This window comes from Mesitornis unicolor, unplaced genomic scaffold (assembly GCF_000695765.1).
Source record: "Mesitornis unicolor isolate BGI_N332 unplaced genomic scaffold, ASM69576v1 scaffold17131, whole genome shotgun sequence".
NCBI lineage: Eukaryota > Metazoa > Chordata > Aves > Mesitornithiformes > Mesitornithidae > Mesitornis > Mesitornis unicolor.
The window spans coordinates 102,929-122,128 of NW_010163331.1; the positions used below are offsets into that span (position 1 = coordinate 102,929).

The 19,200-nt window shown below is 44.0% G+C and overlaps 1 protein-coding gene across 1 annotated transcript in view; it reads left to right on the top strand.

Annotated features, from left to right (window-relative positions):
- Positions 1 to 19,200, top strand: part of LOC104548036 (vascular endothelial growth factor receptor kdr-like) — a gene marked incomplete at its 3' end in the record, with an annotated part of 104,144 nt that overhangs the window by 51,514 nt on the left and 33,430 nt on the right. Inside the window, exons 5-11 of the mRNA XM_010193939.1 lie at positions 8 to 167; positions 1,191 to 1,327; positions 2,038 to 2,197; positions 2,474 to 2,591; positions 4,273 to 4,448; positions 14,913 to 15,063; positions 17,978 to 18,083. Of these exons, the coding sequence (XP_010192241.1) occupies positions 8 to 167; positions 1,191 to 1,327; positions 2,038 to 2,197; positions 2,474 to 2,591; positions 4,273 to 4,448; positions 14,913 to 15,063; positions 17,978 to 18,083 (1,008 nt within the window). The remainder of the gene's footprint in view (positions 1 to 7; positions 168 to 1,190; positions 1,328 to 2,037; positions 2,198 to 2,473; positions 2,592 to 4,272; positions 4,449 to 14,912; positions 15,064 to 17,977; positions 18,084 to 19,200) is intronic.

Consider the following 19,200-nt stretch of genomic DNA (forward strand, 5'->3'; position numbering starts at 1 on the left):
CTTTCAGTATCCTTCTTCTGCAGAGGTGAGCTTCAGGAGGATGGTGTGGGACCCAAGGAGAGGATTTGTCATCCCCTCTTTCTCTTTCATTTACTCTGGAGTCCTCACGTGCACGGCAAACGTCAATGGAAGCGTCTTCACTTCCTATTACCTGGCACAGAGACTGGGTGAGTGCCTGCGGCGGCCAAGGAATGACCACAATGTTTCTGCTTCAGAGTTAAGCTCCTGGGTATTATTTCTTGGTTAGCCTCAATTATATTGGATATATCCCATTGGTATGTGTCTGTAGCAAGTCCAAGCTGAAACACTAAAAGCAAACTCATTCTTCTCCTTGTTTCCTATTCAATAGAGCTGGGATTTGATCTGCTCCTGGTTTTGAAAAATTACCAAGTGTTGAGGTGGGAGAAATAGGATTATTTTATTTAAACCCCACCAAGGCTTTGTTTGCTTGGGCTGAGCTATATTTACACTAAAACAACTGCTGTTTTCGGAGAAACCAAACAGTAACTTTCTTTTTGCTTCTGGTCATTAAACACACAAGATCATGGTACAACTCATTAAGCTGCTAATTCAAATCTTTGCTTTTTTATATAGCTTCTCTTAGCGATTTACTACACCCTTTCCCTTGTATTTACACTTGAGCTTCAGTTCAGAATTAAAATCTGAATTTGAAGCAACTAAACATTAAATTTTTGAGTGCTGGGGGTTTATATGAAGACAATTAGAATTTCTTCTTCCTCTCTTTTCAGGGCATGTTCTTTCTCTCATATATTATATTTTTGACAGAGGAGAGGTTATTGTGACTTCATTCCCATTAGATCATGGCATCCTCCTATACAATTAGCACTCGCCTTGGCACAACAGGCTTGTAAATTTGTACGGCAGCCAAATAAAAGTCCTGTAAATCTCTTTTTCTTCATTGTTTGAGTAATTATTTTTCACTAGAATCATGAATACAAGGCTAAAAACCCCATTAGATCATCCTTCGTAGCCCAAAAGGACACAGGCGATACCTCACTCTGTAATGTGTACAGTGGTTAGATGTGTGGTTGGTATGGCAGAAGAAGGTGAAGTATTTTGGAAACTGTGAAAGGAGCAGATGTTGGAGAGGTAATCAGAGTGTGGATTCCATCTTAAATGTCACTGATGTGGAGTGCTGTGTGGTTACGCTTCTGCTTTTTTTGTTTCAGAGGACAGAGCACAGAACCTGGCTCTGAAAGCAACTCCCAAAAAGCTGCTGGTCGGAGAAACTCTGTATCTGGAATGCAGAGCAGAAACCTTTTACAACGGGCGCATCGAGCTCATCTGGACGTGTCCTAATGGGAGAGTGAGTTCACCAAAACGCTGTATTCTGCTTCCATCCAAAAGGAAGATCTGTTGACAGGGCTGAGCAAACCCGAACTACTATTTACTGGGAAATACAGCCAACCACTTGTAAACCTACAATTGATTGTATCTTTAGTTTGGATGAATCTAAAACTTACCTGGCCACCTGGGACCTGCAGATTAAACTGCAGATCTCAGGGTAGATGGATGCTTGCAAGGAAAGCCAGGAGTTTCTTGTTGGGAAGAAGAGCTGTCTCATCTTGGCCACATCTCTGGGATCAAAAATCCTATCAGAAGTGATAACGCTTTCTAAAGTTCTACGGGAATTTGCCTTGGCACCTGGCTGTCATAATATACTACATTTCTGTCATAATACATTATATTTCTGTCATAATATATTATATTTCTGTCATAATATATTTCCTTTAGAAAGTAAAGAGTTTTTTGAGGCAGAAAAATACTGTGACCAAAAAACCAACACCCCCCCCCACACACAAAACAAACAAACAAAAAACCCCAAACATCAAAAAAACCAAAGCACAACTGTGACCCTACAGATGTCAATGGCAGTTTTGCACAGGGATTTCAGTGATGGGGAGATATGATATTTTTTTATATTAATCACTGCTTTTCTTTACTGGCAGACTTTGAAAGGATGAACAAAATGATCCAGTTTATGGTTTTTTTGACCCCCTTTTTTCTGCCTTCCAGCACCCTCATCCTAAGAGAACAATGAAGCAGAGTGACTCAGTGAATAAGGTTGGGAGTAGCCTGACCATTGAGAATGTCACCATGCAAGACGGAGGCCTGTACGTATGCAAAACATTCAATGTAACGAGGCTGGAGGCCAACGTCACCGTGACAGTGTATGGTACGTTCTGCAGCTAAACTGGGACACCCAAGAACCAGGGGGATTACGCGTAAAGGATAATGCCACGTTATTAAATGTGTTGATATACAAGTGGCATTACAAAGAATGCTAACTAATTAAAACAACCATTAATCAGGTATAATCTCTAATCAATCTATGAGAGAGGCAGCAGACAGCACTTTGTTTTCAAAGAGACACTCCCTTTGGTCACTCCAGTGAGTGCTGTACTGTGGCGGATCTGCCAATCCTTGTCCTCCTGTTCATTTCTCTTTCCAGACAAACCTTTCCTCACGGTTTCACATAAGAAAGGGCCTTACTATGAAACTACATCAGGACACAAGTCATTGAAATTAGCTGCAAAGGTGGATGCCTTCCCTCGCCCAAGCGTCACCTGGTGAGTACCATCACGCCGAGCAAAATCAGGAATATGCAACCTTCTTCAGTCCAGCTAAGGAGATGTGGCTCCTTTCTGTGCTGACATATGCTGTGAAGCTGGGCAAGCCATCCCTTTCCCATGCTATTTTTCTCTCCTAGTCATGCAGAAAAGGTCCCTACAGGAAAAATGGGGGTGTCATTTACCTCGGACACAGAACTGTTTGGAAGATTGAAGTAGAAATAGGTTGCAACCCCATTAGCAGTGGTCAGTCTGCAAGGAGGCAGAGCATAACAGAAAGCTACAGGACACATTCTCAACATGAAGAATTGTTTCTCTTTATATCTTTTAAGTCATCTTCTCCAATGCTTTACTGCCAGCAATGTCAGATCCTTGCAGACAATGCAGTGAATCTTCCTGAGCAAACTAACAGCTCCACTGGGACTACAATGGATCAGCTTAACAGGAGGGGCAACACGGCAGCAGCTCCAGGACACATCCATTTCTTCCTTTACCCTTTCATCCCTTGTCCTCTCTCTTGCTACTTTTTCTATGCTTCGTTCTCCAGGGGGCCTTTAAACACCCCATCCAAAACCTCCTACATCCTTACTGTACGAAATCCCATACACCAGCTGGCATGGGTTTGCCTTTGCTGGCAGAGAAGGTGGCATGGCTTAGGGGGGCCTGGCAGTAAGCTGAAGGTATTGGTCAGTGGTGGGTTTGCGGCATTCTTTTTTAGTGGTCAAATAACGTGAAATTCTCTAATATGCAGTCAAATCAGGCAAATCAGTGCTACCAGGGGATATTTTTAATTGTTGCTGTTATTTAGGAGACAGGAATGTTTTTGTGAGTTGAAGTGGGGACTGTTCCCCTTTCCTCTGCCAAGGCTTTGTTGTCGGGGCTCAGCATGGAGCTGCCTGGGACCACCAGGGCTGCCTCCCCTGTGTGTCCGAACCTCCGGCTGTTGATGTTGGAGGTCTCTCAGTGCAGTTGTTTAAACGCCTGCAAAGGAGCTTTCCAGCATTCTCAGGCAGTAGGACACGTGCCCCAGCCTCTCCTTCCACCAAGCCTATGGCTCTGTGTGTGGCAAAGTCTGGCCTATTTTGTATTTATAACCCTAATCTGCATGTTGAATTAGCAGAGAAGAGGAGCTGCTCATGCAGACTCTGCTGTCCATTCCTTAGCTAGTGAAGATTCAAGATTGTGGATTCGTCACTGACCTTCCTATTGACATAAGTTCTCCAGGTCACAGACTTCAGCTTTTTCAGAAACAGTAAAGGGTCATATATACATATTGAAAGACAATTCTACTTAATTAATAGCTTGTTTTAAAACTGATTACATAAATTTTGGCTGACCCATGATTTCCCACACTTAGTATTGCACATCCAGCACAGTTTGGGGACATCTAGATGTACATTTCTTATCAGAGTTGAGCATGCAAGAGGCACTGTTCATTCAGATCCATTAAAATATCTCTCTTCTGTTTGTTGGATGAAGCCGTCCCAGGCATTGCTCAGTTTTAGTGTGGAAGGATAAAAGGAATAGATGTCCAATTCAAGCAGTGATTATAGATCTGTATTACCCTTGCTATTTCCAAAAGATGACTCTTTACCCACCCTGATTTGGGGACCAGTGAGGTTTTCTGAGGGCTGACGTCCATGCATGCACATGGTGAGCTTTGATGAGACTTTCCGAACAGGTACAAAGATGGCAAACTGATCAAGGACAACCACACTTGCTACGAGCTGGATCCTATCAAGTACAGGCTGGGTATAAGAGATGTGAGACCAAAGCATGCTGGAAACTACACCATCGTCTTGAGCAACGCAAAACACAGCCTGTATAAGAACCTCACGATGCAGCTGGTAGTGCGAGGTAAGGACTTCATGTTCGTAATGGTTCTGTCCCATTTTTTGTGTGATCTTACTTTACCAGTTAGCAGGAATATGTTTACCCAATATGAGCTGATACGGCACTGTGCACAGATCACCACCTTAGTGAGGAACCACTGAAGATCCACCACATATTAAATAGAAGCAACAGAACGGAGAGCTAGAGTGAAGAGTTGGTCTGAAACCAGGTCATCTAAAGTCACTTTCCACTGAGATATTGCATCTCAGAAAAAGTCTGCAGTGTCTCCGCAGAGAGAAACAGAAATGGCTTGAAAGTGAAAAATCTTAACAGGACTTAATTTAAATATGAACAGGAGTTTGGGAGGATATCAAGTAGTGAGGTCTTGGAGCTCGGGGCACAGTTCACCAGGAGAAGTGATGGAAGTTTTATCCATTGAGATTAGAAGCTAGCTTGGGCAAAGCACTGGAGAACATCCTGCTGGGACAGGAAAAGTCCCCATAGGCTGATGGAAGGAACCAGAAAACTGCCCTGTCTTTCATGTCTCTCCATCATCCTGCTGCAGAAACACTTTCTAAGACTGTATTTTGTGTGTTGTCATTTATCTGCTGGGAGCACTTGAGAGACAGGTTCATTTTCAGAGGAATCTGGAGAAAACTAAGTAAAGAGTGGTGTGCACTGAAGCAGCTTCACTTGCAATTGAGGGAAAATAGAGATTGGAATCCCATTTATTCATCTCCTTTGCTGGGATAATGGAAGACAGAGCCACATTGTCTCTTTGCAGATCTCACCACCTCTTTTAATCCATTGAATTTGGCAACAGAGATCGAATCATGAGGCCAAGAAGGAGTTAAGCAGAAGTCAGCTCTGCTTCCCTTTGTATTTCCTGAGGTTCATTCAGGCAGTGAGATCAATAAGGTTATTGAGATAGGTTTGCTTTCTTTTCTGTGGTGAATTATTTTCTCCTTATCCTCTTTACACCTACAAATATTCTCAGTTGTTCTCTTTTGTATACCTATGTACTGCTGCACAATGGAATTTCCAGCATTTGTGTTTTTCTCATTTCACCTTTCAGAAAGGAATAATGCCTAACAAATGGAGAACTTGTCACTTAGGCACATTTAGCCTATTCAAAATGCTAAATAAGATAAGGTAGCTTAAACCACCTTAAACATTACATAAAGTAATGTGGGATTTAGGAGTGAAGAGAGCTAAGAACATATTTAGGTTCAGGTCCTGCAGCCCAGCTGATGAGGAGGTACGTGTGAAGCTGCGGTGATTTGTTCACTTGAGGTTGTTTATCCATACAATGACTTTGCCATCTTGTTAAGAGAACGGAAACATTCAAAGGAAGAGAAAATTAAGAATGATAATAAACTATCTTGTCAAGGTAAATACTGGTGTTTGCGTGCAAAAGAGAATGTTTACTGAAAGAGCAGCCATTCCTCAAATAGGCAAATAAAAAACAAACAGACCTTGTTCATATCAGCAAGATGCTATTTCAGGATTAAACCATCCCATGCTCTTAGCTACAGTACAAGCCTTTCATCTTTACTGTCTGTACAAGTATGTGCATGCCTAGCACGGTGCTCATGGTTAGCCTTTCTGAGAGATCAGCCCAACAAAGGCTTTGATCAGTAACAGTTATTTGATTGCAAAAACACCATTTCTTAAGAGTCTGCAGAGTCCAGCAGCTGCAGAAATGTCACTGACTGGAGAAGGTGCACAGGAAAATGAACAGCAAGTGCTTCTGTTCTGGTAAAAGAAAGTCATCCCTGAAATGAGAGCAAGCAAAGGAAAATACCTGCCAAAGAGTGCCGTTGTTTTTAAGCTAAAGGTATATGATATTTGCCTTGATTGTAGACACGACTGACACAACACCTAGGAAATATCTCTTGCTTTGCCAGGCTCTTCTCTGCAGCACCAACTTGGCATCTGCAGGTGAGCACTCAGCCCAAGTAAAGGGACATTTTTCTGAGATGCATGTGGGTAGAGACCAAAAAAAGTAAATTTTTGCTGTTGAAGCTTATCCAACAGCAGCAAAGTGCCTTTCTTCTTGTGTTTTCAGTTAAAGGGACAGATTTTCAGATCTGGGCATCATTTGCTTTACTTCCAAAAACATTCTGATGCAACAAACTGAACGCAGATTTGAATTTCCCCTTTAACCCTTCAACAAATAATCTGACACTTTATGTCCAGTCATCATGACTGATATCCTGGTATCACACCAGATAGATTCACTTGCTTGGAGTTTCAGCAGACCCTTAAGACATGCAGAAGGAGACCAAGCCACACTTTCTACCCATTTTATGCAGGGATTACCTTGCCCACCACTAAAACACAAGCACTCAGAGCTGGGAGAGCTGATTAAGGTCTCTGCATAGCACGATAGGCAATCTGCAATTACTGAACCTGGAATTTGAACATAGGGATTAGCAGACTTGATGGGAAAAATTCTTTAAGGCTCTCAAGTGAATGCAGTGGTAGGAGCATCAGTTTTGCATCATGTCTGAAAGGTGGAGCCTGCAGCGATTCAGCACCCGCTAAGCCCCATGCTGTGTTCATACCATGGACCAGCTCCCTCTGACTGAGAAGTAACATTTCTTTCTGAATAACAGCATTACTCCCCAAATGACAGGGCCAGTCTTTTAAATTTCAGAGCTGCATCTGCGAAAGTGAGTTCTGAGCTATACTATTAAAGAGAAGATGGGAAATTATTTGAATAGAATTTTAAATGAGAAGATAAATGTCATTTGAATGATTTCGTTTGCTGCAAGTGGACACTGCATCGAGGAAATGATAAGTGAGCATACAGCCCCCTCTCCTGTGAGTCTCCTCAAAATAATAGATTGGTAATGTTCTTGAGCATCCCAGACCGTATAACTGGCAGTCAGCGTGCTGTGACAAACCCGTCGCTGGGAATTTGAACTAGATGGAGAGGAAGTTTAAAGCTAACAGTGTTGTGAATTGTTGTCCACAAAGTATAAAGAGCAGCAGAACTCCTTCATCAAATCACACTATGTTAATTTTTTTGCAGTATATTTTATTCAGTAATAATGGCAGCAGAAGAGAACCCTTTAAGCAGGATGAGAAAAAGATAAGAAGTCACCTGCTTGAGCCCTGCGGGACAGGACCTTTATGCAGTGAGTGTCCTGACCCGTATGAAGACCACCACTACTTCAGGCTTGCCTTGGCGTCACCTCCCATGTGTTTCACTGATAGCAATCCCAGTAGCTCTGACAGGAAGCCTACACTGTGTGTGCAAGGTGTTTCACTCCATGGCAACCAGCAAAATATTAGGAGCTCTTTCCCCCTCAAAGTTTGATATGGCCATAAAAGTGATGATCTGCAGAGAGCGGAGGTATCCATCGCCTTAGCTCCTCAGAGGCAAGAGGGAGCAAAATGGGCAAATAACTCCCAGAGCTACAGGGTGGGAGCTGACAGCAATGCTGGCCTGAGGAGAGGGCTTGGTTGACAATATGGAGACCTGCGAGTGCTGCCTGGCCTGGAGGACAATCATGCTGCTGTGCCAAAAATGTCTCTTTAAGAAATGGCTTAGCTGTGCCTCTGGTCACCCGTGCAGTGGAATTTAATCTTGCAGGAGCACATATCTCCCTTGTGGAGTCGCCTTGGCTCATTGCAGGACTCGAGCCCCCAGGAGGTAGCTGATTGCATTTTAAAAACACTCCTTTACATATTTACACATCAAACACTGTCCAAGAAGCGGCGGGTTGCTGTGTTTTTGTTTTGTTTGATTAAATTCTTATTGAGAAAAGCTTCAAGAAAATAATGTCCTGAAGAATTTGGAGGGGAGGGAGCAAGGAGAAGGAACAATCCTAGCAAACAGCTGGTGGCTGCACATCTGAGCCAGCCAAGGAGAAACGTGGGAGAAAAGTTATTCCGGGCTGGAGTACAAAGCTGTTTCAGAACAAAACATAAACAGAAAAACTCAAATCTATTTATGGGCAAGCAGGCTGTGTTTCATTCTCACCCTTGCACAAGTCATCTGCATGTATCAGGGTTCTTGCTGAGCCCTTTATGGGGCAGTCAGCATGCTCTGACCACCATGTTGTGAGTGAAGATTGTATTGAAGCAGAAGTTAATTCAAAAAATGGGATTAATAACCTCCTTCACCACTTTGCCCTTCTTCTTTGTCCCAAAGTTTCTCTCCTGTGCTCCCTCAAGGCTCTTTCAGCAAATATTGCTTTGGGTTCCAGCTGCTCGAGTCAATTGAAATTACGTTCCCTGGTAGAGTCCTTGATCCCCCAAGCTCTCATGTTGTATCTCTACGAAATGTAGGATTAAGTGCTAGAAAAAGCCTCTGCCATAAGCAGTGGTAATTCACAGGCTCCTTATGAACTCCCTGTCTCCTGGGCAAGGACTGGGATAAAAGGGGTGCACGGAGACTTCTTGGCTGCCTTGCCATGTGCTCTGTGTTATGTCAGCGAGGTGACTGGCTGTACCTCGATGCGTTATTGGGGTGAATTAGCTCCAGAGCACTTCTAATGCGTGTAGTCAAGCCAGCTCTTTATATTTGGTTTAAAATCAAAGGCGAAGGGAGTTCTGTGCCTGACCTACTTTGGTTTGCAAGGGATAAGTTGACATCAAAGGAGTCCCCAGTGGTCTCCATAAAAGTTCATAAATACGCAGTGATCCATGTGAACAATACCCCATCACCTCCACCAGACCCAGAAATAGTCTGAAGAGGGAAATGAGCCTTCAGGATGAGGTTAATACATTTGGGCTCTGCCAGTTCAGAGAAAAAGAGCTCTGAGAGGGGTGGATCTCATTTAAAGCCAGTTGGAGACAGAGGGGAGACCCCCAGGGTTTTTTGTGCATGGAAGGGCCCCTGATATCTCCAAGTTGGACACTGTGAGAAACGTGAATTTCTTTGGATTATTAGTACAGCCCAATTGATGTTTAGGTTAAAGGACTGAGACAGATACGAGAATCAGGGCTACATAACATGCTCTACCTTCACCTTGCCTGCATGCTTCGGTATCCTGCCAGGACTGGCTTTCTTTGCATATCACATCCATCTCCTGCAGAGCTCCTTGGAGGATGACCCAGTCAGGAAAAGTCAAACTAGAAAAGCTGATTTTCCACCTCCTGGGCCAGCCGAGCAAACTAGAAACCCCAAAATAAAACACGGCCTGTCTCCATCCAACCGCTGTTCCAATGTGTTCCTCCCCAAGCCCACAGCTTTACTTTTCTCGTGGTACTTGGGTGGGGAGGACACTCAGGTGAGAAGAGCAAGGGCAAAGGGATACAGTGCTCCAGCCTATCCTTCACATCTCATTTATCAGACACAGGCAGGGAAGAAACAACTGACTTTTTCTGGGAGAAATATGAAAGAAAAGAAAAAATGTAGCAGTAGAAACAGAGTGCAGTGGGTCTTTCTAGCACACTAATTATTAGCAAATTGTGAAGAATTTTCTCCCTGATCTCATGCAAACCCTGCACACTTGCAGCTCTGCAGTCCAGCCTCCGCTCGGCCTCGGTGCGCTCCCAGGAGAGCCCCTAATGAAAAAGTCAGATGAGCTATTTTCATTTTGTTGGAAGTAGCCAAAGTAATTTTAGGAAGAGGGAGGTGGGGGCCTGCTGGAGTTTGCCAGAAAAATCTGAGGCATTCAGCTCACGTCTTTGCAGCAGCAATCTCTCTCTGACAGCCCTTAAAACCCAGAGTTGGGGGGAAGGGGGAAAGTGGCAGTGCATGGTTTCCACGCTCCCTCTCAGCCAAGCCGGCAGGTACATTAACTGTTGTTTTTCCCTTCTGAAAAGCAGGCAAAGGGGGCAGAGCCCAAAATCCTAGAGAATTGCCTGCTCTGCTAAAAATTAAGCAGTTCATTGTTATGCCTTTGCTTTTGAACTCTGTTTAGTCACAAAAAATAAGATGGGGAGAGACAGACAAGAGAAAACCCTTTTTTATTCCAAAGCTTGGCTGCATCAGGGTTGAATGACAGATGGGAAGGGTGGTACAGGACTGGAAAAAACAGTTTTCTTCCTACAAGGTGAAGATAGATATATCCAAATAGATAGTAGAAGGTCAGAAAAAAGCCCAAACTAAGCTGCACTGACATTTTAGCAACCAAATTCCCTGTAGGGTAGGTCAAGTGCCCTGCAATTTTCCTTGAAATCTGTTCATACAGTACCCAACTGCACGGTTTCCCTTCCGTTTGCTTCCACCCCACTGGCATTCCCAGTCCATCCCAGTGGGTGCCAGTGGAGCAGCAGGGGGTGTGTGCTGGAGATTAGGCAGGCGACTGGTAATCGGTGATCCTAATTGTATTCCTGGCTGTGGTATTGACTCACGGAGAGGTTTTGGCCGCTCATTTCATCTTGGCATCTGCTTCCTCAGAGGTACCGTGGGGACAATGCCGGGCACCCACTTCACAGCAGCCTCCTATGTGGTGCTGCGCAAAATAAACCAAAAAACAGCAAACAGAAGGAAACAAAGAAATCCACCCAGACAAAATCAGCTAGGGTCAAACACAATGTTCTGCTCCGCCTGAAACAAAAGTTTTGTTTTCAGGTCATTTAACTCATTTTTCCTTTCTTTCCTTTTAATAAAAAAAAAATTAAAACCCCAAAACAAACCACAGGGATCACTTGTCAGCCAAACACAAAGTGTTTTTATACTAGGGGAAATGTCATCCTCTTTTTCCCATATTTTTGACCAGTCCATACGTGTATTAATGCGTTTCCTGTCCACCATACAGAATATTCACCTAGCTCAACTTGCAGAGCTTGGATTTCCATTAAGTGCCACACAGACACCGATGAAAGATTCTTAAGTGCAAATTATTGTTGCTTTTGGGAAACAGAAAGGATAAACAGAAAACAAGTTGCCTTTCTATCAATCGTTTTAGTGAAGCCCCATGTGCAGCAAAGTACCTAAGGTTGAGAGTAAATGCTTCCCTGACCCACTCTGTGTTATTTTAATGATGTGCTTAATGGGAAAAGTTTTTTGGAAACCCAGTTTAATGGTAGTGGGGAAGGTACGTGAACAGCAGTTCAGTCAGAGGTCACTGAAAGTAAAGCAGAGTTTCTCTAAAAAAGGCAGAGAAACTTGCTGTGTGCTGTCCTCTATATTTGGATGCTCCTTTGGGTGACAAGTGTGCAACGCCGCAATAACATCCGCACTGAATTTAGAGACAGAAGAGCCTCTTGCAAAAGGGGTAACGCCAGAGGGCTCACGTCCTAATCCTTCTACGTATGATTTACTCCTAATGCCACGAACTAAAGATAACACCAGTGAGTGAGGTGAGATTTACATAATGCTGATCAATTTGAAATGTACAGTGAGCAGAACTGCTTTTGGATTGCAATTCACAACGCAGCAGCAGCAAAGTCTTTAGTTATTCAGGTCAGCTCTCACACCAGCAATTGCACCTCTGCAAAGTGAGTTGGGGACACAATCACACTTTAAGCCAGAGAGGTCGAAAATCCATTTATTTCGATACATTTAAAGCCATCTGAACAGCGCTTTCCAAAGGCAGGCAGAGACGAGAAAGCTTTTAAGGTTTGTTTGGCTTCTGCTTGAGAAAACTCAGCCTGGGGAGGGCAACGGCCAAGGGATGGGAGGCAGCGGCTGTGAGTGAGCAGGGGTAGTGGGAAGCAAGAAGTGGGATAGCGAAGGATATGTCGGGTCAGGAATGAAGTGTATTTAAAGATCTCCTCAGCGTGCAGAGGTTTGGAAAGTTTTCAGCCCAAGAAATATCCCCATTATGAGCATCCCTCGTTCCCCATCACAAACCTGGAGTCAACGCCAACACCCTTATGAGCACAGAGAAGGCACATTGCAAACTGGGGAAGGGCCTTACCCCCACTGCAGTGCTCTACTGTAAAAGTCATTTGCAGGATGACACCTACCACCAGTACAGCCTTGAGAGGGAGAAACAGAGACACTTGTAAAAATTGCTTCAATTTCTGTGTCACTTCAGTGAGTCTCATGTCCATGATTAGCTACAGCCCCACACTAGCTGCGTTATGAGGCACAGACAAATGATGGGGAGGCATTTTTTAGCCAGCCCCTCAAGTTTTAAGAAAATAATTGTTTAAGCTTCATAAATAATAATTATTTCAAGTGATGAATCATTTTGTCTAAATTTCATTTTCAAGTAATATTTAATAGTGCCATGCAGTAAAGTAATTGTTGAATTAAGAATCCATTTGTCACTCATGTATGTTCTTATTTTAATTAGATCAAGCTAAAATTATTATTTCTTTTTTAGAAGGATAATTTAAATGGTAGTCAACATGTTCATCTTTTCACCAAGAGTACGGAAAAATCTCACAATATTAAAAGATTGTAATCAAGCCTTGTCCCCCATACTCTTTCACACACACAAAACCACACAGACGTACTCTCTCCCTCCCCGGGTGTGTAAAGCTTTGTTCTTACAGCTCAGAAAACATAGCACTGGAGTAACCTTTCACGTAACACTTGAGTAACCTTTCACACTGAACTTAGAGTCTTTTTCTCCAAGTGAAAATCACGCTTTTGAGGTCAGTCCAGACATGCCAAACACAAGATTTAAGACTGAAAAGAAAAATGTCTGAGATAATGAAAAATGTCCTTCTCTCTCCAGGGAGTATTACAAAATTATTTTTATGATCAGAATTAATTTACTGATGGGAAATGAGATGCCAGTTACCAGGAAATTCAACACTAGTCCCCGTAATCTGTCCTGTGGATTGCTCGCAAATCTCAAAGCACTTGATGGGCGATACTTTTTCGTAACCCAGAGCAATGTGGTGCAGGACACCCTGTGTCCATGTTACAGATGAGGATGAGTTTGAGAGACCTCAACCACAGTCTGAAGTACTCTCCTGTCTGCTCCCTTCTTCTCCTTCACGAAGGACAACCCCTCTCCCTGTCTGAAGGGACACAGGAGTGAGGAGTGGATTTTTGGAGCTGGGTAGATCCAGCATCTGCAGGCAGATGGGGAAACAGGACTCAGCCTAAGAGGATCAAAAAAGCGAAAGGGAACACAAGAACAAAGCAAAACAAGGTCTGTCATTGGGTTTTTTGAGTGAAATGCTAATCAGGAGCTAATGAAGGTTCTTTAAAGCAGCTGGTGTTTTACTACAGCATGGGAGTTAGGCTGTGGCTGAACCAGCTGCAGTCAATGCTCCTTTCATGTGGTGGAGAAGGAAATGCTGATATATTTTCGGGCAATGATGAGGTCAGAAGATCTTTCAAAGTCTGACTTGGCCACCATGAGAAATGGAAAGCGAGGATCCCACCGAGACATGGGATCAGCCTGGTCAGTCCTCTCCTAAGAGTAGAGGGCTGGAAGGAAAAAAAGCTATTTAAAATAAGAGGGAAAGGGCTCAAGATTGATGAGGTGGGCAGTAGCTCATATTTACATATCTGGGGCCTCCTTGACAGCAGAAAAAATAAGTTAACCCAAAAAATAGAAATTTAATCTACATTCACTTCCTAACTTGTCAAAAGCCCTCAGTGTAAAGCAGCCACACTTGGCTGTGCAGAGGTGTTCCACAGAGGGACCCTGACCAATAAATCTGTTTGATTTCCTGTTATGAGAAGCAGACAAAGAGATACGGCCAGGGATGGGCAGAGCTGTCTGCATAAGGGAAGAGCCCGTGCTTTCACCCCAAACTCAAACCCACCCTCTCCGAGGTTAGGAAAAGTTCAGTTCATTTTGGGGATTTTTTAGCATTATTTCTCATTTTCACATGTTCCTGTGGGAGCTGGAAGTAGATGGGACAAAGCATTTCTTTCCTGCTGGCTACGAGCAGCCCCGAAAGTGTCACACAAAAGTTTGTTCTTGTGAGATTTCCAGTCCAAGGGTGTGATCTTGCAACCCCTCCACATGCGAATAATGCAGTGACATTTTTAATGGTTTCTCTATTGGTGAGAATTTCTTGGCACTGCTCTACAAGTGTCTTCTCCCCACCACTTCTTCCTTGCTTTCTTCGCCCTTTCATCCACTGCACACTACACATAAACAGAAAAGGACATCAAAGTTTTTACATAAAAAAGACTTTTTCCCCCAAAACCCTGGGGAGGACCTGCACAATGGTAACACCATTGCAGAGCAGCAGCTGTTTGGTAAGGTTCCTCTCAGGAGGTGACACCAGAAGTCCAATGCTGCTTTGCCCACAGCGCCTAGACCCTGCAGTCTCCTACCAATCGATGTTTCATGGCATACATTTTCCAGAAGTACAGCAGGTCCATGACAACATTTGAAAGCAGTGAGGACGAATGTGGGAGCATTTCAGTGCATTTTCTTAAACATCACAACCAATTCCCGTGTTCCTGCAAATGTATAATTTCAGTATTGCTGGTAATTGACCTACATCTTCAGCAACCCTCACTAAATCATCTCTCAGTGACAGTGAAAGGCTTCAAAAGCTTTCATGGAAAAAAGACCGTGACTATGGATGTAAATTTGCTCTTTTGAATTTATTTGATTGGTGATGCTTTGTTTTTGTTTTGTTTGGTTTTTTTTTTTCCTTTAGAGAGACCCAAAATCTATGAAAAGGAAACTGATTTTGATAAGATTGTGCGGATGGAATTGAGAAGCAAACACAAAATCCAGTGCACCGTAAGTGGGAACCCTGACCCGAAGATCGAGTGGAAGTGGCAGCCCTGCAGCCTCACAGACACACTGTAAGTCAACGTTCCTATGCATGTAGCAAAACTGTTTGGTAGTTTGAAGTTGGTTTTTCTGTACAGTACATCTTCTGTACAGTACATCTTATTTACTTAAAAATCACAAGCAATGACTCCCCACCTAAGGATCTCAAGGGTTATGAACCCAGCAGACATCTAGTTGTGTATGATCTTGGAGATACAAGCACCTTCTATATTACCAGATTGCTGTCAAATAAGTATAAAGAGACTAAAGACCAGGCTTGAATTTTCTTTAACTTGACCAGCAATGCTCTTCTGACTTACCAATATCTTTTCTTACACCTCTTGGATGCAGCCTCCATGCTTGACAAAGACAAAGCAGGTGCTTTCTGTGTAGAGGTAAGACACTTTTTTCCCCTGTAAGAGCTATTGTCAGGCAAACCTGCCAAAGGCTTGGCTTCACTCAGTTGCCATATGGGATTTATGTCACTTCCTAAGGGCTGTCTTCAGCAGCACACACTGAGCATGGGCTCCTGTGGCAGCATTTGCATTGCAGAAGCTGGAAGAGGTAACCAGGCCTTCACACCTCACTCAGGACCCTTCTTTGCTAACGTCTGGAGACAGCCTGAAGTGTGAAGATACAGAAGCAAGTCACTGGGTCAAAACCATCAGAGAGGAATGCAGCAAGTTAAAACACAAGATGCCTTCCAAGATTTGCCTTACACAAGTAGACAATTTCTTTGTTTCTGCTGTTATATGAGTAGAGTGATCTATAGAGAGACATCTTAGCTGAGGTCTGAATGCTTCCTCTGGTAGCCCCAGAGGACATACAGGAGCCATGTGTAACATTTCTGACTGCACTTCAACTTGTCCCTTCAATGAGAGAGTTGAAGTCAGGTTTTCCATCCATTAAAAAATGCAGGCAGGTCTAAGAAGCAAGAATGAAAATTTTGCTGGATGATTCCTTATTTTCTCACCATTTCAATGCCTTTCCAAATGATATGAATGGCAAGCCATGAGACTGGGGAAAAATCACAGAGAGAAGCTCCCTTCCCAGGTTCTCTGCTGCAGCAGTTGCAGTGATGTTGGGTGATGTAGTCTCAGGTTGGGTCTCATAAGTGACCTTGTGTCCCTGCACAAAGAAGGAGCCTGTTACCTCACTGAGGTGGTTACACTGCTCCTGCAGGAGTGAAACAGCAGACATTTGTAGGCTTAGGTAGGGCTGTTGGCATCGCAAGTCAGCAGAAGAGCACACAAGCTGCAGCATTGGAGGTGTTCAACAAGAGTAGAATGGAAATGCCATAAGGAAACAGGTTATGCATTCTGTAGGAAAGCCACAGAGATGATCTGAAATCTTTTCCAGACTTTTCTGTCCAGGGAGACAGAACTGGTTATGAATGCTGAATTAAGCCAGATTCGAACCAGTGACCTGGTGGCAAAAGACCTCATATAACCCTTGTTCTGGCCCTCTGACTCTCTGATCTTATCAATTTAAATACAATTGCAGAGTCAAGTCTACCTCTTCTGGCCTTCAGAGCAGCCTTATCTTTTTCCAGCAGAAGCTGTAGGAGGATTCCTGTGGGAAATGACACAGACCCCATTTCCTTCTGTTATCTCACTTCCTCTCTCTCTCTTTTTCTCTCCCCCCTCCTCACCAGTGCACTTTGAATCCCCAAACACCATCATTGTTCCTTATAGCTGTGATGTGATTTGCTTCCTTTGAGCCTTTTCCCTTCATCCTCAAGATAGAATTGTGTCTTGCAGGAAGTCACTCAAGACATCTTCTAATTAGGCTCTTTTGAGAGCTATCAACCCTCTCTTGACCCAGGGAGGGTGTTACCCACGCGTCTTGTGTGGATTTGGCAAAGGCATGGCTGATTTATGGCTTCGTTTTCTGCCACGTCGGCCCTTGGTCACCACCGATAGAAATTCATCATCATTTTACCTTCTATAATCCTATTCTGCTCCGGTGGGCTCAGAGACCGCTGGGACTGGCAGTGGGAAGCGCGGTACAAAGGAGGTCATAAGGACATCATCCCATTGTGCATTGCGAAGACTTGTGCAAGGTGTGATGGCAGTCAGTTGTGGAGCTGAACTGACCTCACGATCTTGCTGTCACAGGGTCACAGTTTGTAACACTTCACCATGCTGGGCTGGAGCTGAACTGGCAGCTCTGGAGCTGAACTGGCAGCGCCGGCAGCCAGGATGCCTGGAGCTCTGGCCTTGCTGGAGCCTTTGCACTCCTAAGCATCTCTGCTCTACTCTATCTCTGCTCATCTATTCCAAGGGTTGTAGTTAAAGAAGGCAGAAATGGCTTTTACTTCAGATGGTGCAGAGATACCATTCCTCATGACGTGCTACATACACTGCTCTTTGCTCATAACTCAAAACTGCAGATTGATAACTGACTGAGATACGGTCACCTTCTGCTACTTTTATCTCAGTATTTACCCATTCTGCTCCCTCAGCCTGCACTTCGTGTTGGAAAGCTGAGCAGATAGACAGACAGACACGCTCAGCAACATTCACCTCCCCAGTTCTGAATGGCACTTTGAATTCTGAAATGCACTGCAAGTGCTAAAAGGGCACTTCAAAAGCCACAACTGCATTGAGCTGGAGTGTAACTCACATAAGCCAGATTAAACTCACGTGATGTAAGGAGTTGTCCAGCATTTTCTATTTCCAAAGAAAGTTTGGGGGGTTTCCTTGCTGGTCATGTACTGATCTTTGTCTCTGCCAAGGTACTCTGTAAATAATGTTGAAATGTTGCAATGAAGGAAAACAGTAATTTCACAAAGAGGAAACAATCTCCAGCAGCAAAAGCTTTTTAGAGGTTTGAAGACCTAAGACAATTGTCAAAGAATGGCATCCTCTCTCTTTAGTAATGCCTCCCTGGGTTACCTGCAGTGAGTTGGGTTCTTGAACACCACCTTTGCTTTTCTACCTCCAGGTGCAACCCCAGTGGGCAAAAAATTGTGGTTCGGGAGAACACGTTCATAGGCAACAAGATCGGAAGCATTGAAAACATACCCCTGAGGAACGGGGATAAAAGAAAGGTATGTATCCAGTGAAAGTCTGAGCAATGATGTCATGGAATAGCAGAGGGCTTTAGGAGGGGACTCACACCGAGCTCTCTGCCCGCAGTTCCCAAGCTGCTGTGAGTTGTTTGCATGCTTGAAATTCCACAGCCCTGGGATCATTTTCAGATCTCCGCTGTTTATAAATGCCGGGATTCTGGCAATGATGTCACATACCCTGTTTAAAACTCTCCAAAGAGTTTTGGGTCAAAAACCTCTCTGTCTCCCTTAGTCTCGAGAAAGCGTAAGGCTGGTTCAGTGCAAGAGGGGTCCTGTGAAGCGCACACAACTGATAAGGACTCTGAGTTCATTAAAATGTTTAGCACTTAGAGAGCATTTTGTGCTACCTTACCCACTCTCCCAGTAGCGGAGATTAAACAGATTTGTAATTTAAGAGGCCTACATGGCCAGAGATAGCTGGCCTGATTTTCCGTGTGCCCATGCCTGCAGTACCTGCTTGTTTTGTCTGGAGTTATCAATGTTTCTTTACCCAACTGGGTTGACAACCATGTTACCGAGCCAATGAAGGTGGGAAGACCTCCTTCCTTGTACACTTCCCTGCCTGCTTCCCCCTCCAAACAGCACTGGGAGCACACCTCCTGCAGAAACTGCAAAGATTCCAGCCATGAAATATCTGTTAAATGCCTCCCAGGTACCTGCGGTGATACCGAGTGATACCATTTACACACATCCACGCTAATCCTTGAGAAATTGCTGTGGCTGCTCTGCTTTAGACTCACAGAGTCCTGGCTATGCCTTGGAGAAGATGCTGTGGTCTGGCTCAGACACTTGTTTTAGCCCTGTTGGAGTGGTTTTGCAGCTACAGGTTGCAAGGTGGATGCTCCGGAAGGTTTAGTGCCTAATCCTGCAAGGTGCTGAGTGCTGCAGTTCGTATCCTGGTCTGCCTTTAAGCATATGATAATTCTTGGGCTACTCCCATGCTTAAAGTTAAGCATGAAGTTAAAGTGCTCTTCTGGACTGGGTCCAGACTAAATCAGCATCTGGCAGGATCAGTGCCTCAACCATCTGCTTTTTCTCATGGAGACTTTCCAGCTCTAAACATAATCTAAACCAGAGCTCTGAAAACATGGACGTT